General features: G+C 40.6%; 1 protein-coding gene across 1 annotated transcript in view; it reads left to right on the forward strand.

Annotated features, from left to right (window-relative positions):
- The window catches only part of PDE3A (phosphodiesterase 3A), a 256,793-nt gene that overhangs the window by 154,435 nt on the left and 79,291 nt on the right, over positions 1–23,067 (forward strand). The window contains exon 2 of the mRNA XM_065846885.2: positions 10,519–10,569. Within this exon, the coding sequence (XP_065702957.1) occupies positions 10,519–10,569 (51 nt within the window). The remainder of the gene's footprint in view (positions 1–10,518; positions 10,570–23,067) is intronic.

The raw sequence follows: 23,067 nt of genomic DNA on the forward strand, positions 1-23,067 counted from the left end.
CAAATGCAGGGTGATAATTAATTTGGCAGGTTGATTGAGATTGGGTGGCAGAGAGGGGAGTTTTCCTGGATGAGTGATGAAGCATTGCTGGTTGAGCTTAAAGTGAATAGTCTGAAATAGAAAGTAGTTAGTATAAAATCCCCCCAAGGGTGTGTTTAAACTGAATCTACTTTGAGTTTTGACATTGAGGTTTTTTAGTAAGCTACCGGGCTCCCCAGTGTAATTTTAGGACATTTGCTAGCTGGGATCTAGCTGTTGAAATGTCAGGGCTATTCTTCTGCATTGTGAAACCTCAAAACTGGGAAAATGGGGTGTTAATGAAAGAAGTAGTTTGTTTGTGTGGGTGTCAGTGAGCTTTGGCAGAGCGATGCTCTTTTCCAGGCCAGTTCTGGGAGCCGAGGCTTCACCTGACCAGCCACAGCGCTGCTCTCACGATGGGAGGTCAGTCTGCTCTGTGCACTAGCGTGAGGGAGGCCAAATTCTCAGTATCTTAAGACTTTCATTACTAAATCTCAGCTGTCCCTCAGTGTGCTGCCGTTAAGGTTACTGTGTTTCAGGAAAATTAGCTGTTGAAACTGTAAGAAATTATGTTTCTGGCTTTCTGCCCCTCTGCATTTTAGCCTCACCAAGGGCTGATTCCTGTAATCACTGTGTTTAGTGTTTCACACCAGGTGGACATTAAGATGCCATATTAAAAAAGACAAGTTGTGTGGGGTTGTTTGTGGGGTTGTTTGTTTGTTTGTTTCAGTAAGTGGCTATGGTAGCAGAAGAGGTCTGATTTCCTCAAACCACTGCATTCTGTTGCTTACGGAATCTCCAGGTTGCGGGGCGCAATAGCACTGCAGCCTTTATTTAACTTCTCTGATGGAGAGGTTGGGGCTTGGGGGTTTGCTCTCCTACTCTTTACCCCCTTCCATTTTATAAGTGGCTCTTTGATCTGGTGAGAGGTTTTGAGTTGACAGCTATGACAAAGTGCCACCCTGCATGCACGAGAGAAGTACAAGGGGGACCCAAGCAAGTCATGCTTCTCCCTACCCGCAGAGGAACCACTTCTGATGGTTGAATGTCTGGTGAAACCTTCCTACTTACTCAGTCCTAAGGGTGTTGGGTTTTTTTTCTGCTGAGACTGCCAGTAAGGATGCCAATTTGACAAAAGATCTTTCATTTGTGGTGTTTTGTTTGTTTCGTTGGTTGTTTTTTTTATGTGAGGTAGAACCTTATCCACTGGGAATTGAGTTGGGAAATTCCTGTTTTTATGCAGACTACCAGAGAGCGGTCAGCTCTTAGACTAATGCACTTACTAAACTAATTGGACTAAGTTGCCTTCCGTGTGACATTTCACATTTTGTGTTAGTATTGTGGGTGATTCACCTAAAATCAGAGCTTGACTGAAAAATCCCTTAAAAGTTTTCCTATCCTTTCAGTGGGTTTTTAATGGCTATGTGAAAAGACATGCCCTGCATCTTCAAGAAACTAATTTCTTTGGAAGCAGAGACCCTCTTGTGCACTGATAGCCAGCCGAAAAGAGCACTTATCATATTTGAGGCTAGTGTTGGCTGACAACAGAGAGTGCAAACACCATATATAATATCTCTGAAAAGATGGAAAGTGAGATAAAAAATTATGCACTAAAGAGAGAACAGTATTGGTAACACACATTGCAGAGCAGTTTTGTTTTGTTGGGGTTTTTTTGGTTTTTTTGGTAGAAGTCTTTAGACTCCTTCATAAAATAAATAATAGGCTTTAGATAGCTAAACGGTCTTTCAGACTGCTGACTTTGCCTGCTGCAGTAGCTAGCTAGTTTATCAAGCCTGTGCCAGGCTTGGTATTGTGACTGCGGTTCTTAATGCAGAGTTAATGATTCCCAATGGAAAAAAGTAAATAAGCTTTCTGACTTTTTCTAGGAACTTAATTACACCAGAATGGACTTGACTGTGTAGCTTGGAAATACAGGGACTTAATGTGTCTACTTTGAATAGCAAGCAAAGTTTAAATAGTAATTTTTTTTGCTTTTTAACAATCTATTTTTGTTCTTTTGTCAGCTTGCTGATAGATTTAGGAGTCTTGATATGGCTGTGTTGCCCCAGCATCCTCATATCGAGGAATCTTCTTCTGTGGGTTACTGTATGTAAATTATGGCCATGGCTAAGGTGAGAGGATATCAGAGTATCCATACCCACATTTTTTATCTCACCAGTACGGATACCTTTTTTCTAGGGCTCTGGTTTTCATGATTATGCCCAGAATGGGCAAGTGAGTAAATGGAAAATGTGGTGAGCACTTTTGCTTGTTGAATACTAATCCACCAGATCAACATGCCTACTATTAATCCACCAGATCGGTTTAAGGGGATAAGAAATCTATTTATGATCAGTTTAATTGTTTTATTAGTTTATTCTGGAAATCTTGTAAATACCCAGATTAAGATAAGACTAGCTTAGGAAGCCTTTGCTGAAAGAAATCTGCCCCACATTAGCAAATAGCTCATTGTGTGGCATCCATCCTTGCAAATCACTGAAGAGTAACAGTTGCTTTTCTCAAAGAACAAGCAAACAAGCAAACAAAACAAATCAGTCGTTCCCTATATTTTACTACAGCTCTGCCTCCAAAACCTGTTGTTTAAAATCCTATTTGATGTGTGAAAGATTAGTAGGGAGCTGGGAAATTTGCTGGTAGGACTGAAAATAATAGAAACCTGTAGGGATTTGTTTTACTACCATCATCTGTTTAAGTAGTTGTGACAAAAACTTCTATAAATCCAGATACAGGGTGTGGAGGTGGATATTCCCCTGTCTTTTGTTTTTCCCACCTACATTTTTTTTTTTTTTTTTAAATTTCACAGTACCATCACACTAAATTATCCTGCTTGTTTCAAGAAGTGGCACGGAGCAAGGGGCACAGCAGTTTTCCATGAACCCACTGCTGCTGATTTGCCATATCATATGTCTTTGTGCCTCCTGCCCCTGTGCAAGGGAGCCAGGATCCCTGAAGAAGTCAGATGCAGTTTATTGTCTGGAAATATTCTAAAAGGTCATATGCTGCCATGAGAAAAGTCCTCAAAAATGTAGTCTCTCTTGCTGTCTCACCCGGCGCCAGATGTGATCTCATTCCTTTTATTCCTTTGGAGCGGAGTCCCTGGTTAAGTGCTTGGGACGGTTTCTTCACTGTGCCTGTGGGACAGTCAACTGCTGATGCCTTTTGGATTGTCCTCTCATTCCACAGCACCTGTTCCCGTCCTCTCAGCCTTACCTGCATGTGTGCCCTATTTTCTCCATTCTCTTCTGCCACAGCAGCTCAGTATCGTGTTCAGTGTCTCAACAGAGTCTGTCTGCCTGAGATATATATATATATATATATATATATATATATATATATATATATACACACATATATATATATATGTTTTTCCCCAGTTTTGTGTAGCCTCTGGCTGTTGCTTGACCTGCCAGCCAGACCGTGAGAGGGCGGTCAGGGTTAAGGAGTCACCTGCCCCTGCAGCTTCCAGCTTCACCACAGTATCAGCTTCAGAAGGCTTAACTCCATCCCCGCATGGGATCATCCTGCAGGAAGCCATTCACTGCAGCTCCTCTCCAGACCCATCATTCTACCTCGCATCCCCCACCTCCAGTTCAAAGCCATGCCAAGCTTCTAAGCATTTCTGCCTGTGCCTCGATTTAAAAATCTCACGTCTGCCTCTGGCTGTTGTCCAGCAGCCCACAAACCTTTGAAACAACTTATTTGATTAGGAAGCAGCTTAAAGGCTCTTACACCCACCCCCCCCTAGTTTATTCATTTAGTTAGTTTATTGTGGTGGGGTTTATTTTGTTTTGGTTTTTTAAACAGTCTTAGAATGGGGGCTGACCTTGTTGACTTGCAGGGCTACAACTCATTGGGAGTGTTCGGATGGAGAGTTTCCTCCCCAGTAATTGCCAGGCCAGAGGCCTTGACGGGGCGAGCGTGCAGCTCACACATCTGGCTGAACAGCATGGCTCTGACATCTCATGCTTTAAGCTGACCCTGGGAGCTGGCGAGTGGTTGTGGAAAAGGGATTATTTTTCCAAATACTGGAGCACTTTGTCTGTGTGTCATAGCCTACATGTGCCTGTGTATGATCACACTCACCGCACAGCAAGCAAGGCATCTCTGACACCTTGGATGCACACAGGGCTGTGCCATTTGATGGAGAAGGGTGGTCAGTGCAGCCATGCAGTTGCTCCCCCATTATCAGCATCTGGCAGCGCTGAATCTCAGAATCTACAGCCCGCTTACCTTCTTCTCCTGATGGTGTCCACACCAAGACTGCACTCCTTAAGTCAGTCAGCTGGGTAAATCACATCGTTTATCTTGATTACCATGAAAGTGCAGGGAACAGTCTATTGAATAGAAGGTTTCCTACTCAAAATGGCATGTGCAAAAAAACCCTGTTAGTTTCTGCATGACCTGACTCCTGCATATTTGTGTTTCTTCTACTAAGTAATCAAGGAAATAATTTGTGCTTTTTTGTTACTGAAAAATAAATTTCTCAAGAACATTTTGTGCCTATGTGTGGGTGACAAACAGCTTCTTCTTACCAGTGGAAATATGATCCTGACTGAAGCATAGCTAATACCCATTCAGTCAGAGAATATGTATCAGACTGTGCCCCATTCAGCGCAAGCTGTAAGGAAGCAGTGTCAAGAAACTCAACAGTGAGACACTGTTCCACATCCTCAACATGCCCATTCAACTAAATCTCTTCCAAGGAGGGAAGATGTTATGCTCATGTTTAAATATAGGCTCTGCTGTTTTGGTGAAGGTTGAAACCAGGTGCCAGCCAGATTGGATGCTCCTTTCTAGCTCTACCGGGCACTGATACCTACATCTCCTACAACTGCTAGCTACCTCATTGGTAATTATGTTTTGCTGCTACTAAATGTTCTAAGTCCTTGCAGGAGAGGCAGAAAGACATTTTTGCAGGTGCTCAGCTGTTTGGGGAAGCTCAAGGTATCCTATTCATGCATCACATGAAGCCCGTGAGTTGGGGCCAAGTCCCAACACATGAATTTGGACTATGTGAATCTGCTTCAGTCTGTTTGAATCCCATTTCCTAGCTTTGTTGAGTTATGACTGATTTAGCTCACCTTTGTCATCACCATCTAATTAATTTTATAACTGTAAAAATGTTCTGTATGTGTAAAAATATATCTAAATAAAATTCCAGAGTTGTAGACTATAAACTGAATAGAATTAAAATAGGCTATGAATAGATGTAAACTCTTTGATTAAACACTAAGAATAACTGCTTCATTGGTCCTCTTAGGTACTTACCATGAAAAGATCTGCTCATTCCCTCTAATGAAACTGTTATGACTGTTTTATTTGTTTAAATAAAGAAAACCCTGTGATTTCAAAATGCCTTTCCATTCTGCTACTGAGGACTCCCTCCCTTTCCTAAGAATATACATGGGACTGCTCATATTCTAAACACTGCGTTTTTTTTCCCCACTTGTGACCAGTTGTGGAGATCCTTATAATAAGATTATGCCTTTTCTATTTCTGTGAGTTGTTTTTTGTGTTGTTGGTTTGTTTTTTTGTTTGTTCGTTTTTTCACCCATGGCATAGTTAGCAGTAATGCTGGTTCAGAGGTCCCAAAATAAAAAACCCAGACCAGAAAAGATGATAGAAGTGGAAAACAAGACTTAGAAATAGCTAAAAAGGTTTGAATTGTCATTCTTTACTTTCTGTCTTTTTGTTCATTTAGATCTTTTATGGTGTGTGTGGGTAACATTTTCCTGCAGTCCTCTAATGCTGAGGAGGCTCAGAATTATGGTTTACAAATTTTAGTGAAAGTTGATATTATTATGTAATCATTTAATTAAATCACAAAATGGGAGAAGAACTCCATTTAGAGAGGTGAGAGCTGAAGATGCTATTTTTTAAATGTCTTTGTTCTACTTCAGCATTAGTATCTCAGATAAGTAATGTAGGCAGTCCCTTATATGCCATGCCTTACTCCTTTGCAGGTATCATTGCATTAGTGAACATCTGGTTTACATTTAAAATTTGGTTTTACAACCATGGGGCCTGGAGACTTCGTAGTGTTTATGGTGAAAGCCTGAGTTTGAGAGCACAGGCTGCCACCCTACAGAGCCCCTTTTCATTTCTTGTTTTCTCTCTGCAATTGTAATTTTGGTGTTAGGGTCTTCTCCATTCCTGCCCCCTGTTCCATTCACCGTCCTCAAACTCAGCTGGGCTGCGGGAGGCTGTTTCCCCTGGAGACCTGTTAGTCAATTAGTAGGGTAGAGCAAGCCAGTTGGCTTTAGCAAAGCCCGTATTTCTCTGCACTCTTGAACATGGAAGAGTTGTTCTTGATGCTGAAAGCTGCCTTCATCCTTAAGTGTTAAAACTGTCAGAGCTGGTTTGCCAGGACAGTTGTAGATGAAATGTAAAGTAGATACTTTCCTTCTGAGAAAAACTTCATGCACAGAAGCCATGTGGGAGTTTGGTTTTGGTTTTATCCCTCCTTTGCTGCTGCTGGTCTGCTCAGCCTCAATAGCCTGGTCAGTAAGAATGATAAGGGAAAGTGATTGGATGGTGTGAGGCTGTTTACCTTTCCCCGGGACCAAATTGATTCATAGTAATTTTTGAACTGATGGAGTCTGGAACAAACCCTTCTGTTAGGAATAAACATAAAACCATCTACTTCCAAATGCATTTTTGTGTCTGTATCTTTTCATGCATGCACCAATTATTTTTTCTTTATTTTTTTTTTCTTTCTGATTTCAGAGTATTTACTCAGACTCAAGTGGATTTACGCACACTCTCTATGTTTCTGAGTGATTCTCATTATGTTGTTTTGGGGTGATTGGGTTTGTTTGTTCTAATACTGTTTTCTTTATCTTTTGGTTTCTGTAAAGTTTGTGGAAATTTTGGTTTCCAGATAGCCTGATAGGTCAGGTATACTTGCTTTCCTCCTTTCCTGCGTATTGTAGTCCAACACTTGGTATTTGTCCATTCAAAGAAAATCTTTCTAAGGTTCAGAAGTAATGTAACACAGTGTGGCTTGTTTAGCTAAAGGGTGTTATAGCCAGGCAATCATCCCTGCGTAGGATGTTAGATTGCAGATGCCAAGAACAATCTAGCATGAGATGAAAACTGTTTTCTAGATTGTGAGGAAGAAATACTTTTTAAACCCAAGTAACATTCAGTAGGTTATAAAAATGGTAGGAAAATGTTGCCTTCACAGGATCGTGCGTTTTACTACCATGCTTGATAACTGCCTAGTATTGGTAAGGTGTCTTAGTATCCTGGAGCTTTTCCTTTTCTTCCTCATGCTCACCATTATAGCAGGTGATAACGACAGGGTTGAAGTCAGTAGAGCATCCTGGCATAGGGAGAACAATGATGTTGAAATTATTTTACACTAGGAGCAATGGATCCTTCAGCAAAAATACAAACATGACTGATTCCACAAAGGCCCGTTTGTAGAGAAATGGAATGAAATGTGGGTTGTGTAATTTGCTGTGAGGAGTTAGCAGTTTGCTAATAAAGTGTGCCAGAATAAGCAAGGGGTCACTTTGTTGGTTCCAATGCGTTCATGACTGGTTGCTTCATTGGTGACTTTGGCCTCTCTTCAGTAGGTGATTTTGATAGCTAAATGCTGAGAAATGGAGCAAGGACAAGTTTTTGCACCCTTTGGACTAATTTCTCACTGTAGTGTTAGCTGTTGCTGCAGCATCCAACCTGTGGAGTGCCCCAGGATGGGGCAGAGGAGCTCCATCCTCGTAACACTCACCCTTTACATCTTGATAAACATTAATGAGGTCACCCCTCAGTCTCCTCTTCTCCAAGCTAAAGAGACCCAGCTCCCTCAGCCTTTCCTCATAATGGAGATGCTCCACTCCATCATCTTTGTTGCCCTGCGCTGGACTCTCTCCAGCAGTTCCCTGTCCTTCTTGAACTGAGAGGCCCAGAACTGGACACAGTATTCCAGATGCGGTCTCACCAAGGCAGAGTAGGAGGAGATCCTCTCTTGACCTAGTAACCACTCCCCTTCTCTAATACACCCCAGGATGCCATTGACCTTCTTGGCCACAAGGGCACAGCAGTTAGTAACTAGGGAACAGGGCGGGCAAACTATGCCTGAAGGAGTATGAATGTTTGAGGACTGGATCTGGGCTTAAAGATTGGTAGTGGTCATAAGTAACCAGCCCTGACACACATCGGTCTGGTTGCCTGGGGTTGGCTGGGCTGGGAGCATCCCAACATTTGGTGTACCTCCTCTAATGGGAATGAGAACTCCAGCTCTTAATTGCATTGCTTATTTTTGGTGACAGAAGTAAAGCAACCCTTTGCTTTTCTGCAAACTGTGGATTCAGTGAGGGTGGGAGAATGACAAAGCTGGTAGTGGGATCTCATGCTAACACTTGGTTTTGCGGGTATGTTATGTGCTGCCAAATGTCTATAGAGCCTGTAGAACCACAGTAACCATAGCCAGACCTGTAACATTAATCCTTTTTTTCTTAACTGTGAAATAACAGGCATATTTTTTGTGCTAATTTCACTGGTAGGAAGTTGTAGGTAAAGAAACCCCTTGTTACGCTGGGGATTGCAGTGGTCAGACTCATGCTAAATTAATTTTTCTATAGTCCAGTAAATTAAGAAAGCAAGCAACACTTTCCCACAAGGCAACAGGGGCTGAGGAGTTAAAACTGAAGAGGTTTTCTTGGTCCAGAGTGGCAGGAGCCAGGGCGGAAGCACAGGTTCTGAGGATTTCGGCAGAGGTTCTGTGAAGTACATAACCTTGGGTAGATGCATCTCTTGGTAGCTTTTGCATGCCTGTTATTTACTGAGAGGCCAGCTTTCATAAACATGAAAGCTCAGTTTCATACAGTAGTGAGCAAACGTAACAGAATGGAGAAACAAACCGGGAAATCTGACACAACCAGTGTTTCCACCAACAGTATATGGAAAATGGAAATAATTACAGTAAAATGAGGGGGTCAGTTGTGAGGCTGTCTCAGGTACAAAAATGTTGTTACATTTCTGATCTTTGATGCCTATCTGCATGTGCAGTTTGTCTCCAGTTGTGGAGGTAGGTAATCATAACTAATAATTTAAGGAAATGAAGGGGCCCTTGGAGAAAGAAAGAATAAGTAGGAGCAGTTGATGGAGAAGATAAAGATTTTGTGAGATGTCTGTGACTTTCTCATTTTTCGAAGTAATTTTAATCTCTTGTCCTGGGATGAGCATTTCAAAAGCACGTTCTGCATTAAGCTCAGGTTGTAAATCTCGTTGCCTACCTCTGATGTGAGAGAAGGCATTTTCTTCAGGGAAAAAAAAGAGCGAGAAAGTGTTCGTGACCGTAAGTCATTACGTGTCACATTAACTGTCCTATCTTTAATTCACATATTTTTGTATTTGTGGTAAACTATGCTCATGTGAGTAAGAAAAAGCATTACCCAGAGAAATCCCTGAGTAGCTGTAAAAGGCAGCTGGTTCCCAGGCTGGAACAGGCGCCAACTGAACGCTCGGGCGCAGGATGAGCAGCAGCAGCGCCTGGTGAGCTGCACAGCTCGGGCACTCCCTGGTGCTTCCCAGGGGTTTTGGGCAGGTGTGAGAAGAGCTTTATTGTCAGCAGTTTACATTTACCCATAATCTTTGGATACATGAAGCAGTAATAAAGCCTGCTGGGTATTTCCTCTCCTCTTTTTTTGTTCCCCACCATGACATACATGGAAAGAGCTGCTGTGTGAAAACTGTAAGTTGCTAAGAGACTGAGTGCCTGTGTTAGCAGACAGTTATGAGCCACAATGGCAAAATTATGGGAGAAGGGAAATGATTTTTTCATGGAGTCCATCTGTACTGTCCCATGTCTGACCACTTGTCTCACAACGCAGTCTCCTGTATGGTTGCATGGAGGATTTGAGAGCTGAATTTGGGCCATAATTAATGCTTGTCTTCTCTTTAACTTGAGGAGCTATGTACCGTCACAGATTTTAATTTCCAGAAGAACCCATCAACTCTGAACTCTCTTTCTCTTTGCTTTCCTCTGCAATGTGATGACACAAACCTGTTTTCCTTTAGAAGGGTGCACCTCTGCTTCTTATTACCTTGAGAATAATTCAGTGGTGAGACAGAATTAAAGTTGTCACTGACTTTCATACCTGGTGTAAAAATGTGCATTGCTATTTAATCAAATATCCCCTTGTTTTGGTCATCTCCTTATTGATATATCAGCTCTTCTTTTGCCAGATCAGTATTCAATATTTGGCTAAAGCTGAACCTATGACAGTGGGAATTTTATTGGCATGAGCAGTGTTGTGATGCTGGATGTGTTTTGGCACTGAATGTAAAGGTACAAAGTTATAGTAACAACTCCCAAGTCTTCTCACCCTCATTATGAAGCTAGAAGTTGCGTGAAATAAATCGTAAAAGCAAACTTGTTTTTTCAAAGAAAATGTTTAATGGATATAAAAGTGTGTTTCGATTAAATCTAATCAGTGCACTTTCTCATCTGTGCTTTTCTTTGTTTTTCAGCTCATGGGGCATTCTGAATGGGATCACAAAAGAGGACCCAGAGGCTCACAGGTCAGTTGCTCAGTATTTTGTCTTTGGTTTTGGCTTTTTGTGTGTTTCAGGTAGTCCAGCAAATTTTCCATTCAAAATTGGCGAAGTTGTTTATTTGGTTAATATTTGCAGGGTTGAATCAATGCAAAAAAGCATAAAACCGTGACAGCTTTTGTTAATATAATTTTTGAGCTGTAATCCATACCGTTGATCCAGACAGATCTGAGTCATCCAACAGAAAGTTTCGTTCAGTAGCAGGGAGATGAATTATAGATGTATTGGGAAAGCATTTCTTACTTAGCTGTCACCATTAGGATATCAAAGAAATAGTTTCAAGTAATGTGTGTATGTTTTCTGCAGTTTTTTCTTTAAAACCTGACAAACTTGTAAAACTTCAATGGCTCTCTCACCTTGCTCAATAATAAAGGGATTATTGGTGTTGGAACTGTGTGATGAGGTGCATGAAAGCCTTGTGTAGCTACTGGTTTGTTCTTGATGCATTGTTGAAAAGAAGTAATGCTAGTAGTGTTAATGGCATCATGCTGACACATTTTTCAATTATCTGTAGAATTAGAGTTGCTACAAAGGAGACATTGCTACCAACATTGACGTTCAGGAGTTTTCCTGCTTGGGAAGAGTACTTTTTCCCATCTGGTGTTGAAATTACATAAATTAGGGCTTCTGTATTTTGCAATTGCTTTTCCTTCAGGTGAAGAATTTTTGTACGAATATGGACATCTATGTCTAAATCTATAATAAACAGGCTCTACTGCTGTTGAGCTACCTGTTGCTTGCAACCTTAATTTCAGTAGGTTAGTTCCTAACCTAACCTTCATATTCACACATGTAAAATCACTGGAGTACCTGCCCTTGTGGCCAAGAAGGTTAGTGGCATCCTGGGGTGTATTAGAAGGGGGGTGGTTAGTAGGTCAAGAGAGGTTCTCCCCGCACCGCTCTACTCTGCCCTGGTGAGACCACACCTGGAATATTGTGTCCAGTTCTGGGCCGCTCAGTTCAAGAAGGACAGGGAACTGCTGGAGAGAGTCCAGCACAGGGCAATGAAGGTGATGAAAGGAGTGGAGCATCCTCCTTATGAGGGACCTGGGTCTCTTTAATTTGGAGAAGAGGAGACTGAGGGGTGACCTCATTAATGTTATCAATATATAAAGGGTGAGTGTCACGAGGATGGAGCCAGGCTCTTCTCGGTGACAACCAATGATAGGATGAGGGGCAATGGGTACAAACTGGAACACAGGAGGTTCCACTTAAATATGAGACAAAACTTCTTCACAGTGAGGGTAAGAGAACACTGGAACAGGCTGCCCAGGGAGGTTGTGGTGTCTCCTTTTCTGGAGACATTCAAAACCCACCTGGACACGTTCCTGTGTAACCTCATCTAGGTGTTCCTGCTCTGGCAGGGGGATTGGACTAGATGATCTTTCTAGGTCCCTTCCAATCTCTAACATTCTGTGATTCTGTGAAAATATCAGGTATTAATCAGGAAGCTGCCACTTATTTCAGCAGACAAGTTTTACTATTTTAAATGCAGAATTCATTTACTAAGTTTTGGGGTTTTTTTTTCCTTTATTATTGCAGAATTCTAGATTTTTTGCCGAAGTTTTTTAAGTTTCTGTCTTGCATTTAGTTTCAAAACAATCTTGAAATTCGCAGGATATTCATTAAACAGCTTAGGAAGGACTGCAGAGTTGATTTTTTTTAGGTAACAATCTGTCATTTCAAAAATATTTTAAAAAACCCACAACAACAAAAACAAAAAACAAACAGAAAACAGAAAGCACAGTAGTTTTCAGTGGAAACTAAGGCATTTTCAGAGATCAGGGAAATCCTATCCAGTCAAGTGAGACCTGTTCAGTACAAAATCTCTTCTGCCTCATCTGACGTGCTAGTTGATCATGTTATGTTCTTCTGTCCAAAGAACCGAAGGTAAACTGGACTGTAACCTACTGTTGAGGGGAAGGTAGTCACCTGAAGGACTCTTAAAGTGATTTAAACTTCTTAAAATTTTCTAACATTGCAAATCTTTAATCTGATTTTTGTGTGCATGTGAAAATTTGAGTAGTCTTTCGTATGCTCTGAACCATACATTGGAGTCCTGATGCTTTGCCTATGACAGCAAAATATGTAGAGGCTGCTGACTGGAGTTCATATTAAGTCTGCACTGGTGTTACATCAGGGATGGAGGCATAAGTCCTGTGTAAGTCCTCATGCCTGATGCATCCTGTTGGCTGTGTGCCTCCATGCTTGAAGGGGTTTTTGGTGGCAGCTGGACGTTTTTGAAGGTTTGCAGCCAGCCAATAAGAAACGTTAGAGAAAGGGATTTAGGTGTAAGGTAAGTGATATCGATCTGGTCCACATAGATTTTAAATTAAAAGGTAAAATGGATGAAGTTGACTATCAAAAAGGTACCTTGCTGCAGGAAATCGGAGTTGGGCTGTTTAATAGGTGCCTTTTGAGTTTTCTGAAATAGTGAATTCACAGGATGAAACAGTTGGCAAAGAATTTGTTAATTATTTGTTCTCATGAGGCTATGGTTGCTTCCAAGGAGGGTTCCAGAGAAATTAATGTATTGTCTAGTTACTCTCTTTCAGTCCTTCCTGAGAATAAGGATGGCTTTCACGGCATAACCTAATTTCAAAGGAAGAGGTCTCATGGACATTAACTCATTTGCTGCAAATGCCCATGTATATGGAGTGCAAGTAAAACAATTTGTTGGGTACTGCTAGGGAAGCTTGTACTTGGCAAAATGAGATAACTAGTTACTCAAAAATACATTGAATTCTCTGGATTTCATTAGAGGCTGAGGAGGAGGTGATTGTAAGAAGATAACTCAATATAAATGTAAAATTTTTCTCTGTCTTTCTGAGAGTGGTTTTGTTCTTTCTCTGTGTGATGTTTTATGTACTCTGCCACCATTTAGTATTAAAAAAAAAAAAGGGGTGAGGGGAAGTTCAGTGGAATTCTCTGCAGGTCAGCCTGCAGACATTTGAACCTTTCCTGAAGAATATTGTTGAATTATTAAAAACACTGTTCTAGAAAACTATTTATCAGATTTTTCTATAGAAGACACTCCTACTGGTTATTTTTTCCTTAGGCACAATGTCTCTATTTTTTGCATATTTCCTTTTTCAAGAAAAAAAGCACCCTGAGACTGTGTTCAAAACAGGAGAAAATCTGCATATGTAGGGTCTCCTTGATAGAGCAGTGAGGTGTTTCCTCCTAAATCCATCTAAAAAGAACTGCATAGTTTTGATCAAGTCCATCCTCTACGCACTCTCTTATTTCATTTGTGCTGTGCACAGATGTTCTGCAAAGCTTCTAGAGAGCTAATTATTATAAATCTTGTAAAAGAACCTTGTAAAACTAACAATCAGCGCATACCACAGAAATGTTTAGTATCTCGAATAGGGTAGAAAAAGCAAATGACCCAAGTTCTCTGATTACTGTGTGGTATCCTAGTGTCCAGTCACAAGAAACAAGGAAGAAAAGTTTCATTAGGGGGAAGAAAATAAACTTCAGTTATTGCACCATAGCCTTAGACTCTCTCTTTTACACAGCTCTAAAAACTGTCTTTGACAGGAGTAAGTTTGAATTTAATTTGACTAATTCCTCAAAAGGTTGGAAGTTTAGGAGGATCTGATGTTTGCATGTAATATAAAAAACATGCTGATTTTTGTCCTTAATAAATGTACCGTTTATTAAACAAGGCCTCGTTTAAAAATTAAGATTAGTAATCTGTTAGGTATACTTCTCCTTCAAAACCAACGCATCAGCTGTTTAAAGATAGGCTGGCAAGTGTGTGCAGGATCTGCCACACAGCTGTCTATGGTGTTTCCCAAGGTCCATGAGGCTTTCCTCCAGCAGAGAAAAGGGATTTGGCAGGAGAGGTCTCTCCTGGCCAGTGGTAACCTGTGCTGCTCAGGCAAGCAGTGAGAGTGAAGGAAGAGGTTTAAGCTTGTGTTATTGGGAGCTTGTTTATAAGTTGCCCATGGTCTTTTAATTTTTATGCAGTAAAGTGAAGAAAATGGGAAGACAGATCTTAGGAAGCCACCTGTGCGTGTGAATGTTAGCAATGTCGCTTAAGAGAAGAGCAAGTGGAACCACTGGTTTACCATAATGTAAAACTAAAACCCACATATAAACTCATAAAATTATTCTACCAAGACGCATTAAACAAAACTAATTCTGTCAAGCTTTTTTTAAGAAGTTTTCTATGGCATGTGTTGAAGCACGAGAGGAAACTATTACAGTGCATGTCATGCTTCTTGATGACCCACTTGGAAAATATGTTCTTTTTCTGCTTGTGGGAGTTAAATGCAAAGTGAAGTAGTTACCAGTACTGATGGATGTCAAATGAAATACACTGAGGCTTATGGGAATTTCTGTTTGCAGAAGTTTGTCTCCTGATAAGCATCTGCAATTCAATAGAATGTAAATGGGGCAAGTAAAAAGCAATCTTTACAATATTTAACTTGCTCCTGGCTTCCACACCAACGCCTCACTCAACTTTATTACACATTACATGCATCTATATGTATATGTATGTTGTAGGATTCTTTATCTTTTAAAATAATTTTGCTATCAAAGCTGTTGTAATTAGAGTGAATTAGGTTGCCTTACAAAGAGCAGATGAGTTCCTGGCTACCTACCTCTTATTTTTTCTTTTCCCCCCCCTCCCCTTCTTTTTTTTTTTTTTTTTTTTTTTAATCTCTGAAGGTTAACACTCTCTGATGTAAATGCTTCATGCAGAGAACTCACTCTCTGAATTTGAAATCATTCAGAAAGTGCAAAGTTAATTTCATTATATTCCATGCTGTTCTGGTTTTGTCTGGGATAGAGTTAATTTTCTTCCTGGTTGCTGGTGCAGTGCTGAGGTTAAACCACAACACATGCTTAATTTTTAAAATTAATACGTGTTAGGAGTTAGCCAGGAAACTTCAAAATTGAGTTCCTAGTTAAAGAATTTCTAAATGTTTAGGAATATTTCATCTGCCTGAAGAAATCTCTCAAATAACAGATGCAGTCTGTAAAACCACATCATCTCGTGTGAGGGGAAAATATTCATATCCATTTCTAATATCAGTACATGCTACAAGAAAATGTGACTAGCAGAATTCATCTTTGGCATATTATCCCTCTGCAGAAAAAATGTGGAAACTGTATTTTAATTATTCTACTTAAATATTACACTTGATACTTCTAATATATTTCAACTGGAACCCATGGCATGCTTTATGCACACGTTTTTACACGGGAACTTGGATGTGTGGGAGTTATTTGTTGCTCTGTCATCAAGCCTTGTTTGGCTTGCCGAAGATGTAGGCATAGCCCCAGGATACAGTGGAACTGAGTGGTCGTCTCTCCAACATTTTAAAAGGACGATAATCGGGAGAGAAACACAGAGGTCCAGTCTTTAGATTCTCTTTAAATATAAAAGCTCTCAATCAGATATCTGAGGTGCTTCGTTTTACCCTTCCAGTTCCTAAGCAACAGCTATTTTCAGATTGAGTGCGTCTGGTGTTGTCTACCTACTCCATGCGTTTTGCGAGGTAATTCGTCAGCGAAAGCTAGGCTTTTCACTGCCTCCCTTTGTCATGGCATGATAAGGAGACGGATGCTGTAGAGAAACAGAAGAAGCTTGGGTGTGACTGATCTCAACCTTGCAGCTTGCAAAAATCTTATGCACGCCGGGGAGCTCTGCCATCTACAGCAATGAAGCACTGGAGTCAGAAATAAGGTTCTTGATATTGGTTTGGGAGAAGACTTTTTCTCAAGTGTGGAAAGACCTCTAGAGCAGATTCAAAATGATGAGCCGGAAATCTCTGTACTTGCTGAAGCGTAGGTGGGAGTCGATTCCCGCTACTGACCAGGTACTGTGCTCTGGTGATCTGTTGTGTCACTGTCTTCCCATGCAATGCCACTGTAAAGAGATTCATGGTGATTTGACAGTGGTCGTCAGGGTCCTCTGCATGCAGTGTGAATCAGCTTATCATTACTTGTCATTTCCATGATAAATAGTGCAAAATATTGGCAAAGCTGATGTTGCGAGAGCATGTACTTGTGACTGTGGAGGTGCCATGACAGCCCACTAATGCAGACTAAAGTAACGGACAGAATCTCCCTGTCTCAAAAATGAGACTTTTTTAAAGGCTTTAGGAGTATTTTAAACCTAGTGGCTAAGGAAAATTGTAGTCTACTGCTGATTGATTCTTTGGTGCGTATCTTTGTTGCATTTCATATCTTACGTGTGTGTGTGTGTATGTATGAAATCACTGATCACAAGTAGATGCAATGCATTGGCAGAACCTCAGCTTTTTCAGCATCATTACAGCATCATTACAAATATGCTAACAAGTATGAGAGTAAAGCAGATGTGAACGATATAGAGCAGATGTAACAGAAAAGTTGTGGGGTGCTGTTTGGAGCAAGGATCTTCACCATAATTACGACTAAGATGTGGTGAATGGGAGTACAATTAGTACATTTCCTGCTTCTTGCTCCAGGCAATCCAGGGCTCTGCAATTTTTTTGGCAATATCTTACTTGGGGTGTAAAGGCACTAAAAGACATCATTCTAGAAATAATATTGAAGGGAAAGTGGAGGTAGTAGCTTATTACATATTCCAACTCAGTTTTCTGCTTATAAAGTGGTTGGCTATGAAGGGATGCCTTTATCAATGGGAAAGAGGCAATTTGGGAGAAAATTCTTCAACGGAAAGAAGGATGAACTACAGAAATACTTCCCAGTTTTTGAGAAGGATCCTCCTGTACCCTTTCAATTGAGAGAGGGAAGGGGAGGGTAGATTGCATGCCATGTTTTACAGAGTTGTAAATTTTTAAAGCCAGATTGGACCACTGTGAACATCTAGAGATCTCGGACATATTACTAGTCAAAAAATATCATGGTGTCACAAACAGGCCTATGTTTTCTAGTTAAATAAGAATATGCCTTTTAAATATGTCCAGTCTTATTTTAAATGTTTTAAGTGAATAATAATCCACTGTATTCTCTGAGAAAGTTTTTCGGGTTTTTAAATGTTGTCATTTTTTAACATAATGCCTTCTCTTTTGACTTCTTCTAATCTTCCACCATATCAATTTGCTACAGCTTTAAATGCCCAATTTAAAAAGTCCTCTTTCAGAAATATTTTTTGTTGCTGAACAGATACCCAGATTATTCTTCTACTTTGGCATGCTATCATTTAAACTAGCCGAAATACTTAATTTCAAAGGAATCAGATTCTCTGGTAATCCACAATAAAAAATTTACAATAAAAATAGTAAGAGATTGTTGATGAATAGAATTTCATTGCATTGAAGCTGAATTGATCCAGTTTAGTCAGACATTCTTAAATCTCCTGGTAAAGAAGAGTAAATAAATGCTCTGTTAGGAAGTTGAATCATTCCTCATCATGTTTCTGTTAAGATGTAGAAACACTAACGTCGTTTCCAAGGAAAGCTCTTACTTCAGCCTCACTTTTCCAGTGTTTCCTTTTCCTTTTATGTTTCCTAACCCTGATGTTGCATTGCATCTTACTGTGTTGCAGTATGATGTGTCTGGGAAAGGAAAGTGTTCCTTACCTAGGTGTGAGGTGTACTTGAGTGCACTAAGCTGTGTATCCTTTCCCTCATCAATCCCTCAGTGCCGCTGGAGGGTTTTAAAAGAGAAAAGAAAATTTCCCAGATCTATCTACCAATTTGGGTGAAGCGAGACTCAGTAAGTGACGCACGTAGATGGAGTTGACTTGAGCGGAGCATGAATCCATAAGGAAGGTAAACTAAGGGAGGGAAGATAATGTTCACCCTCAAACTCACAGATATTTCTCTGGCTCTTCACACTGCTCCTTACTCTGGGTGGCATAAGTGGAGTGGGGTTGCTCTGCTTGTTCTCCCCTCCGCTCAACAGTGCCTCATTGGAAGATGCAGTTATTGTGGAAGATGACAACCACAAAAAGGCAACTTCTTGAGCATTTTAGGCTGATCCTGTTCACACAGTTATCATACAAAAATAATAGCTCTGCCTTTGATCAAATGAAACCAAGAACAGTGAACAGGCTGAGAAGGAGGAGTGGAGAAGAAACAAGAGTAGTTACAATGGCTATAGACAATATTGTTGGGGGTTCTGTTGTTTGTTTGTTTGGGGGGAGTTTGTATAATTTTATTTTTAATCATTTGAGTGTCATTTACACTCACAGACACTATATCACAAAAGTCTCCATGTTTTCTGTGGTCTGGTGCAACAAGGGAGTTTCTTTGGTTGGTTTTTGGCTTTTTGTGCATGTGAAAGAGTGAGGCAATTGGTTTCAAGTGTGAACCCTCAATTAGGTCTTTTTGGTTTTGGTTGATGAGAAACACCTTACCTAGCTACACATTTTTATATGTGGCAGAGCCTGATCTTGTGGGTGTTTTGCATGGATAAACTGAAGCAAAATTATGATTAATTCTGCATTATATAATAACATCTATTCAACAAACCACATTATCTCTTAGTGCTTGAATCTTGAATTCTCACTGATTTCAGAAGAAGCTACCTTTATAGATCTAAGGAAAGAATTTATGAATGCTTTTCTTTCTTGTCCATCCAGCAGTTCAGATTGCCTGAAAATCTGTCTTGAAGTTTCAGTACAGGTTTGGGGGGAAATTATCTGTTGGTTTTATTTGATGTATGTGCCTGAGGATCTTGTTTCTTGGACTGATCCTAATTTTTTATCCCTGATAGCTACAGCTGAGAATGACTTCAGTGAATGGATATGCACTTGAAGTGCTGTGGTAACCAAATGAGCCAAAGGTGATGAGGTGTTAAATATTTGCTGTAAGGATGTTGAGTATTTTCCTGTGCCTGAAATTCCCTGTAGATTTCACGGGCTATAGTCTTTGAGCATAGAAGTTGTATTTGATACCAGTCCTAAGGAAAAATTGTCACTCATTAGCCCATGATGTAAACTTCTAATTGTTTCATTGGTGCCTGTGAATTTAAAAAATAGGAACTAGATTTATACAACAATATAAAACCCAAATAACCCAGTAATTGATATACAGTTTTATATAGCCCTGTGTTGTTCAAAGGAATGTACCGTGAAGGTAAAAAATTGCATCAGTGGTATTTCTGTAGTGAAAAATGCACGCCTGTAGCAGTAAAAACAATGGTAATACTCTTTGTACCATTAAGTCACCAGTTTAGATTTTGATGGATTTGTGTAAATCCCATGAAGTGATACCTCTCTTACCTGCCAGCAATTTACAGCGCAGCTATGTCTAAGGGAGCTTGCATGGACAGTGCAATATCCTGTTCCTTACCATTGATCTGGTAGATAGGAGACACTCCCATAGCCTACAACCTGTGCAGGGTGCTAAACTGAAAAGAAATTGATTCAAATTTTACTTGAGTCATAATTCTGTAAAATTATAAATCCAAGGATTTTCCAAGAGAGAGCTTGATATATTGTTACATCATGCAGCAACCGTATTTTCATTGTGTTTCTGCATGATCTAATTCTGATGGATTAAAGCTGCTGTAAAGAAATGGAAGAGGTTCCCTTTGTCAGGATTGGGAACTGTGTTTTCACCTGTGTTGTTTTTGTTTAATTAATGACTTGCTTAGCCACAGACCTTTTTACTAGCTGCATCTTGCCTTTCTGCTCTGAATCATCCTCACTTGTAACCCCTACACATCTGTGAGGATCCATACGTCATATCTGATATCTTTATGAGAAGGCTGGATATCATGTGATATATTTTTCTCTCAGACGTCCATTAAATTCAGACTTTACTGCTGTTCAGCTGCCCCTGCATCCAGCAGCCTGACAGCAGTATGGCCAGAGCCAGCTTTGCTGGGAACTTCATGCTGAGGAAGTACAAGCCTCTGCAAGACAGCAGTTCTTGCATCTCGTCAGTGGGTGTGAATGCATTGGTGGGGATGTTTGTATAGGGGAGAGCCATGGTGGAGGCTGGCTTACAAGCAGGACGGTGTGAGGGACCTGCATGATAACTCTCAGTGCAGCAAGGATTCTTGGTATATGCAAAGGTCATGAAGCTCTTCATAGAGAAGAGGACGAAGCGATGGTTATGGGTGACGAGGCCTCAGAGGAGTCAGTGTGGGACTGTGTAGGTCTCCCTGGCTCATAGATTGCCTAGGGATTAGGAAAACGTGCAATAGAGCCAGGGTCAGCTGGAGCCAAGAAGTCCCTTTTCCTTTCAAGCGCCTGTGTCTGGTGGGTTGTGCCTGGTTATTCCTTTTGCACAGCCTGTCTCCCAGGCAGGCTACAGCGTAAGGTGGGACCGTGCTCGCCATGGCATCACCACCACCACAGCATGTGCTCCCTTGAAGAGGTTTCAGTAGCAGCAAAATAATAAACACACACAACTGTGAAGAGGCAATGCAAGACAAGCTAGAGGTAATACACTGCTTTGTATCATGGGATTTACTTAGAGGAAGTGTGTGGCAGCTGTCAGACTGCTGCAGGAACATCAGTGCCAGTGACCACAGGAGCTCAGCAGAAGCCCCCAGCTCCTCCTGTATCTCCAGCTTATTCAAATTCGTGCACCCAGGTGTTAGAGCCTTCTCATTCATAGCTCGTCTCTGCCTGTACATCCTTCCACACTGGCAAATGGCAATGAAATGTCTGTAGTGATTCACAAGAGCCTGAAGTGTGATAAATTGCACTTCGTGTTGATGTAGATCTGTAAGAGGCTAGAAGCTGGCAGGACAGAAAACAGGATAAGTCTCGCTGGCAGTCGTGACACAGATGACGCAGGGAAACCTCCTGCAGCCTCCCATATCCATCACAGGATGGAGAAAAACCTTTTAAATGGTGTCAGCCACTCTGTGAATCAGCTTCTCCATCCCAAAATACTTGGCAGTGGGAGAGAAGTAGATCAGAAGCTTGATAATGATGGACCTCTTAAGACTCAGTCACTCTGTTATGTCAGTATTCTTCATAGCTAAGCAGGAGCTCAGCACAGATTTCCAGAAATACTGCCTTTCTTCTTGAAAACCTTTCTCTACCATTAATCCTCCCAGGTTTGTAGTGCAACTCTTGCTGCTAGTCGGGCAGTCCAGTTGTGTGACATAGAAGCTGGCTGATGATACACAACTTAAATTCTGTTTTACTTTATTCAGTGAGCAAGTTCCAGTTCAGAAAGGTTGAGATTTATAGGTTCATAGGCATACTGCAGTTCAGTGCAGTTTGGAAAAGGAATCAGCACTGGAATGCAAATGGCAGTCTGAAGTCACATCCTAATGAAATGATTCCTTGAAGCAGCACATTAAGAGAATAAGCAGTTAGGCAGTATGACATTTGACTTAGTATTTTGAAAAGCAGAGATAGTGGAAGAAGCTGATATGTGGTCTGGGTTTTTTGGGGTTTTTTGTTGTTTTTTTTATTTCCCCAAACATTGCCGTAGGCTGGAGAGTGCATATCTACTTCTGTGGTGCAGATATAGATTGATTATGACAATTGAATTGAGAGGACAAGATTATGAACTGTCATCATTTGGAGCAGAGAAAACCGATCTCTTTCTCTGGGGTGACCAGACTCCTGAAATACCCCTTAACCTCCCTGGATTTCTCTCATCACCACAATGTATCTTTCTGGTCCAGCAGTTTTCATTTTTTTTGTTACTGTTTTTTATAGAATGTAAGTTTACTGGCTACAGCTTATATTTCTCAATTGTTCCTGTATAAATTCCTTTGAAGTAGTTCAGAGGCTTATGCTCTTCAGGTTAAAAAACATCAGTTAAGAGATTTTGTTTGTGTGCACTTTTTTATCTTTCCAGTTTCAAAGTCTTAGAAAAAATGTTTAGAGCATCAGCTACACTTGTGTGTTCGGTTTAGGGGGGAGTTGAAGTGTATTGACATCTGACAGTTGAAGTTGCTGTTCATCTTTAAGTACCCATTTGTAGACTTTCAGAGACTTTGATCATGCTGAAATTCAAGTCTTCTGCTTTAGTACAAGCAAAGCTATCTGCAGGTTTTCAAATAGCAAATTCTTCAAATTACCAAAATTTGGGCATCCACTTGCCAATATCTGAAACAAAACCTACACTGAGATTATTCGGAGTCCAGAGCAGTGCTCCTCAAAGAGATTGTTACTAAGTGATTAGTAAAACAGTGTCCCTTAGTCTTCTGGAAATGGCTTTGCTGGATAAAATTTTCTGAATACAAGCAAGGAGTTGCAAGGGGAAATGTCAGTGCAAATTTGTGTAGCACTGTGGCTTTTGTGACAATAAGAGACTGAATTTCAGCTCCTCCCAACTATCAAAACCTGAAAATTGTGAAACAAGATGCTCTTTCAATTTTCAACAGCATCTTAAATTTAACTTATTGCATATGTGTGTTTCAAGTATTTGTCACCTACCCAAACAAATTGTTCAACACAGGCATTATAAATTTTTTGCTTCCTGTTTTCAGAGATGAACCCAATTGCAGAATCAACATGATGAAATATACTTATTTTTTTACTGAAGAATCATTATGCCTAGTCTTCAGCCAGGATGTTTCCAC

The sequence above is a fragment of the Patagioenas fasciata genome, chromosome 1 (assembly GCF_037038585.1).
Source record: "Patagioenas fasciata isolate bPatFas1 chromosome 1, bPatFas1.hap1, whole genome shotgun sequence".
Classification (NCBI taxonomy): domain Eukaryota; kingdom Metazoa; phylum Chordata; class Aves; order Columbiformes; family Columbidae; genus Patagioenas; species Patagioenas fasciata.